At 34.0% G+C, this 6,482-nt stretch overlaps 1 protein-coding gene and 1 long non-coding RNA gene across 2 annotated transcripts; one reads left to right on the top strand and one right to left on the bottom strand.

Annotated features, from left to right (window-relative positions):
* Positions 1 to 1,133: 1,133 nt before the first annotated feature.
* On the top strand, positions 1,134 to 4,256 carry LOC105111334 (uncharacterized). The gene is made up of 5 exons (XR_839597.1): positions 1,134 to 1,292; positions 1,364 to 1,417; positions 2,992 to 3,061; positions 3,164 to 4,063; positions 4,123 to 4,256. It is a non-coding gene; the product is annotated as an uncharacterized LOC105111334 (long non-coding RNA).
* LOC105111335 (Calcium-binding EF hand family protein) lies at positions 4,114 to 6,258 on the bottom strand. Its single transcript, XM_011006653.1, has 4 exons — positions 5,911 to 6,258; positions 5,398 to 5,524; positions 5,195 to 5,267; positions 4,114 to 4,600 (listed from the first exon to the last, which is right to left on the bottom strand). Exons 1-4 carry the CDS (start codon positions 5,936 to 5,938, stop codon positions 4,331 to 4,333), a joined length of 498 nt encoding a protein of 165 aa, XP_011004955.1. The 5' UTR covers positions 5,939 to 6,258; the 3' UTR covers positions 4,114 to 4,330.
* Between the last annotated feature and the right edge of the window lie 224 nt (positions 6,259 to 6,482).

Genomic DNA, 6,482 nt, shown 5'->3' with positions numbered 1-6,482 from the left:
TTGGGTGACCTAACAAAATATGGTTAAGACCTATTTTTTCTCCCAAGTAGATACCCCTTTTCTCTATTTTTTTAGTTGATTATTAACCTTTTTTAAAATTTACTATATTAATATTAGAATAATATTTTATTTTCTCTATAATATTCTGGCCCAACCTATCGTATATTATTTCACTTTGAGCCTTATCGCCCTTACGGTTTTGTTTTTGGGGACACGAGCCCACTTCTGAGCTTGATACCCCAAAACATATACAATAGGTTATCGAGCAGATCTATTCATAAAGCCCTAATACTCACTTTCGATGTGGAATATCAAGTCCCCCCACCTTAAGATGAGTCATTATTTGCTCTGATACTAAATGTAATAGCTCAGCCCAACCTATTATATGTTGTCTGTTTTGGGCTTTACCATCCTCAAGGTATTGTTTTTGGTGATGCGAGCCTACTTTTGAGTTTGACACCCTAGAACTTGTTCACCAGATCAGTAATCAGCACTACTCATAAAGCTATGGCTCTGAATTCTTGTTTCTGATGTGAGATCTCACCTTTTTAACGCGAAATTTGAATTTTTTTTTGTATATATTCTTTATATTCATTAAAAAAATATTTTTTTTAATATGAAAAGAAAACCTTTTTTATTTAAATATTTCAAGCTTTGGGTTTTACCGTCCTCAAGGTATTATTCTTGGTGATGCGAGGACACCCTAGAACTTGTTCACCAGATTAGCGATCAGCACTACTCATAAAGCCCTGATTCTGAACTCTTGTTTCTAATGTGAGATCTCACCTTTTTAACGCGAGATTTGAAGTCTTTTTGTATATATTCTTTATATTCATAAAAAAAATATATATGTTTTTTAATATAAAAAAAATTATTTAAATACTTCAACTTAAAAAGGTAACGTATTAACATAATATCTTTTTAATATATAATAAAAAAATATTTTGAAATAATATTTTGAACTTTATTATTTATAATCCGTATAACTTATATTTATATGAATTATTTCTTAATTTATTTATATAAAATATTAATACTTCAAAAAAAAATTATTTTTTTAAACATGAATTAACCTATATAACCCAAAACCTAGCTTCTTAATTGGATCAATCCAGACCCGGTCTCTAACCATGCAATAAACCAGTATAAAATACTTAGAAATAAGCTCTTGTACTCTCTCCGGGCATCACTCCAAAAAGAGAGAAGAAGCCGGTAGCTCTAAAAACAGTTTGTCTATGCCAATGGCATCCTCCTCTTCTGCCACCGGCACAAATCTCGATCTCATGAAAAAGGTACCTCCTTTTGTGTATTTCTCACCTTTCTCTTATATGACTAATTTATTTATGTGGGTTTCATTTATCAGGTTAGAAGTCATGAAGTAGCAATAGCAGAGCTCAGTAATCTTTCATCGTCTCGTGTAAGCTTCTTTCAACTGTATCTCCTTTTAGCTTCCAGTTTTGGGTCTTTATTCTGCTTTTGCCTTGATTATTTGATTACCTGTGCTGTTGTGCATCAAAAGAATCAAAATCAGTATATTATTTGTTTGAGTATTATTCGGGTTCTGTTCAAGTAGAAGATGATAATTTCTTGACTATTCGAATATAAAATGGCGTATGAGAAGTGGGTTTTAGGTAGGAAGAACCATCTCATTGATAAGAAACATTATGGTCTTATTTTCTTGTTGAAAAGGATTTTTCTGATACTTTTGCTTTCTGTCAAGGAATGATGTTGTCATGAACATTTAGCCTTGGTTTAATTGAGCATGGTGGAATTTGTTTTCCTTTTTTGTTGGATTCATTGATGCTGATCTTCTTTCCATACCTTTTTTCCCCTGATTTTTATAGCTTCAGTCGAGTGTTTTTATTTGATACCGACTATACAGAGAAGAATAGGTTGGCAATTAGCATGATGGAGGGAACACCTGACAACTATTTCAAGTCCTTGGGAAAACTTGTAATCCTTGTCTTTTTGGTAGATTAGACGTGAAAATTAGCAGATTATAGTCTTTTTTTGAAGGCTTCAGTTTTCTCTTTATGTTTTATTCATTTCCATTCAATTCTTTTTAGTCATTTTCTTAGCACGCATCTTTTATTAGCTGGAATACTATGTTTTCTTCTTTTCCATTCAATTCTTTTTAGTCATTTTCTTAGCACACATCTTTTATTAGCTGGAATACTTGCTATTATTCACTTATTTGCCTCAAACCCATGTCTGGGAAGAATTCCTTGCACCACCTTGGTAGAAATTTTTGTCAAATTTACTAAAAGCAATTGCCCTACTTGACTATCCTTATTTACCAATCCCAAATAGCTATTGATTATCTTATTTGCTATATTAGCCCTTTCCTTTGTCAGGCAGGCTATAAACTTTTGATGCCTGAGTTGTCATATATATCATTTATCAATATGGCATGGTGTTGTTACAAGTTATTTCCATTTTAACTGCAGTTGACTATTGCTCTATAATTGGATTCTGTTTTGTTTGCTGTGCAAGACTGTGGTTCCTTGGAGGTGTAGAGACGAGAGAATTCAAATGTATTCAATTGTGGTTTTAAGTGAATTGATTGGTTTACAAGTTGTTTTATTCTCAATAGTTAAATACAAATATGGTTGAATTGTTCCGCCTATAATTCCCAGCTAAATTCAATATGCTAATAGACTGTAGAATGCAGTGCTTGGATATCAAACTCGAGCTGTTGTCTAAACATAAACTTTTTCCATCTAGTGCTCAAATCAGTTGCAACCATGGAAACCAAATTCATATTCATGGATAGATTTAAAAATGGTTATGAACATGGCTTGGATGTTATTTACAGTCTTCTTAGTTTTCCAAAATATAAAGGCTATACAGCCTTTTCTGCTTAAATGCTGTTAGTAATATGCCTGCTAAGGTTTAGCTTTCACCGAATTAAATTTTATATTTTGGTTTCCCTGTATGGTGGTAATAAGCCTATTTTACGGAGGACATTACATTGTTTCTCCTTGACTGCAGACTGTCTATCAAAAAAATGGGAACCTTTTTTTCCGTACAACTGCCCAGAAAGCAACAGCTTCTGAACAAAGTAAGAGATCATTTCACGTCCACTCGAGGTTAATATTTCAATGTTCTCCATGCAACTCTAACAACATTGCATACGTATAACTAATTTGTGAATATTGTACAGAACAACTTGACTCGGCCAAAGCTAAGCTAGAAGGGTGAATTATGCTTGATTTCACCTCTGTTGCTTTGAAACTGGTCCTCAACCATGCTGCTTAAAAAGCTTTCTGTAGTGCTGACATCTGTGGTTACAGCTTGCTGGCTATTCAAGTTTTAAGTCTCATTCAAGAGCTGCGAAATGTCTCTGAACTCTTGGAATTTGCAGATGGGAACTGTTACTGGTAGTTGTTAGCTACAATTGTTAAGTAACAGAACAAGACATGACCATGTATTTAGACCTTCATCGATGAAACATTAGAGTATTCAATCCTCCCAAGTGCCAGTTTTTCTTCGTATGTTTTAGTGGCCTCTCCATTTCTTGAATATGCTTTTTGGTATTAACTAAATGTTTGATTGCGAATAATTGATTGTCATGCCAATCCGCAAAAGTATGTGTATATCAAAGACATCAAACTCCTGATTATGATCCTCGCAGGCTGTTGCTTCAACACCTACATATTCTTTGGGAAACACACTTGTAAATTTTTTTCACCCCTCGTGTTGATACCAGAGTATCATCCTTGAATGATCCATGTTTACCAATCTGAAAATCCCTGGAGAAACATCATGTAATCTCATGGAGACTTTTTTTTTCTATAAAGATTGTCAATCTTAATTTTCTTGTAGAGTTCCTTAAAAAAAATTCCCCTGTTCTCATCCTGTAAGGGAAGTTGCACGCAGTAATCTGAGGAAGTCTTGTTGCGTTCTTTGCAATCCTGATTCTTTTTATTACTCAAGGCGAATCCAGTACTGGAAGCCAGTGTTAAGCAGGGGCGAAAAGAATCAACCTTGGCAGAGAAGCGAGATGGCTAATATTTAAAACCTCTTGTGCAGTAATAAAGAAAGAAAAAGCAATTAAAATCAGGTTACTGTAGAAGCACCCTGAATGACGAACAATATAAACCAACAAAAAAATAAAATCAGGTTACTGTAGAAGCACCCTGAGTGACAAACAATATAAACCAACTACATAAAGCTCACCAAGTTGTGGCAAAGTTATCATCCTGATTATTAAGAAGTAAACTGATTACTGGCAACATATTTCAAAAAAAAAAAAAGCATGCTAACAGCAAAATGTGTACATTGTACTGTTATAGGATGGATTATTTTTTACTGAACAAGAATGAAGCCTCTAGTCAACATCCTGACGTGCAGTTTGAAACCACACAATTGCAAGAGTAACGAGGGATGCATAGATTGAGGTGGGTAATTTTCGCACCACCTTTCCAACACCAGGGACACCCTCAGTAGCCTTCTTTGTTGCCATGGCAACTGTTGGGGCCACAACCAAAGTGATAATCAACCCCTGACTAACCACAATGAACGTGTCTGCTGTTAACTGCTGCATAAACTTCACAAATTCTTCATGATTAAGTTCACCATCAAGGTTCAGATCGCATGCCTGCATGTAGAACAATCAATGGATTTACCTTCACTTGCAAGATCATAAACATTTGGTACCCAGAAAAGAGAGAGTGAGTCCTAAACTCAAGGCATCGAGGTTTTCCCAGCTTTGTTGAACATATACCTCCCACAATATTGGAAATGGAAATTACTCTGAAAGGATGTCTTCCTATTCTTTGTGAACAACTAAGAAACAATGGCAGCAAGGCAAGGTATTTAACAGAAAAGCTCAATTATTTTCATCAGAATTATCATTTTTTTTAATACATTTTGATACAAGCATCATATGATATGCTTTCTGAACCATATATATATAACTTCTGCTACACTTGTTAAACTATTAAAGTATAGGAGGAGATGCCATGATGATGAATACAATGTTCAGATTTTCATATGAACATTATTGCTACCTGGAGCACATAAGTATTACTGCTAGAAAGACTAGTTCTCTGAAAAATTACTTCAAGAAGCCATCAAATCTCACTATAGAAGAATGCTTTGAGATTTATATTCAAGAAGCCATCAAATCTCACTATAGAAACATCTCTAGAATGCTTTGAGATTTATGTTGGTATCAAATGAAGTAGAGTACCTGCATCATGGCTCTGACTTGCTCTTTCGAAGGAGGATCAAAATGGGGACCAGGCAAGCGCTTGTTAATATCACTGCAATAAGAAATGAACTTCACAATTAGTAAGACTAGCACCAGATATAATTTTGATCAAAGAATCGATTTCAAAGGCTATAAAAAAAATGTAAAATGAGTAAACAAGATAGTAAAACACAGTTTTATACTTGTACACAAGTAGAACAGCAATATACAGGTCTTCAAAAGTGAGATTAGCACTTCCCGAACGATTTTTTATGTGATTATATGCCTTGTCTGTAATCAACCTTATTTGCTTTTCCCTCCACTGCTTCCCTGCACAAATAGGTAAAACCAAACCATATGGCATCGTGATGCTTAACAAACAACACATGTCCTACACTTGGCATCACAAAAAAAAAAAAAGAACCTGTAACATACTTCATGAAAAAAAAAAAAATCCCAGCGAATCTCGTGACCCAGTAAAGAATATTCACATAATAGATCATCAACAAAGGAAAAAATTATTCTTTTCTAACACAAGAAAAGGTAACCAGAAAACATGAAGAAGAACAGTAAGAAAAATACTATTTCCATGAAGCTTCAGAAGACAGAAAAACTGGAGCAAAAACTAGAAAAATAAACGATTTGGTTAACGATAAATAACGATAAATAACAATAATAACAACAATAAAATAATGATATGAAGAGGAAGAAGGTACCGTGAAATTTGTCTAGGACCTGTCCCATCGATGATCCTTCAGTTTATAGGAAGAAAAGGGAGTTTCTGTTTTTCTTTTTTCTTTCTGGGTTTAGAGAGATTGAGAGACTTTGTTGATTAGATGAGGTAGAAATGAATGAGTGAATCTTTGAGTTTGAAACAGTCTTTCTGTGTACATAAACTGGTTTTGTTAGCTAAGAACATCTGTGGCTATGAGCGTATGCGCGTGACAGGGAGGGATTCTTCTACCCTGCTTTCTATGGAAATCAAATGTAGCAATCTACTTGTCTACGTTGATTTTTTTTTCCCATGATTCGGATCCAATTGGTATCTCTTGATTCATTTATCCTTTCTAAATAATATTATACTATATTTGGTTAGATTCAACTTCGAAAATATCAATCATTTCTTCCTACAGTTTCGTGTCCCTCCTTTCATTTAATTTTGGTACATAAATTTTCCACACCTCCGCACGTTAAATATAATTTGAGTTTGGAGTCTAAGCTGTTTTTTTTTTTATAAAAATTAGAAATTAGTATTTTTAATTGCGTTAAATATAATTTGAGTTTGGAG

Source organism: Populus euphratica, unplaced genomic scaffold (genome assembly GCF_000495115.2).
Source record: "Populus euphratica unplaced genomic scaffold, PopEup_1.0 scaffold291.1, whole genome shotgun sequence".
NCBI classification, from domain to species: Eukaryota; Viridiplantae; Streptophyta; class Magnoliopsida; order Malpighiales; family Salicaceae; genus Populus; species Populus euphratica.
The sequence above is the reverse complement of the archived record's forward strand: the minus strand, read 5'-3'. Positions and strand labels throughout refer to the sequence as shown.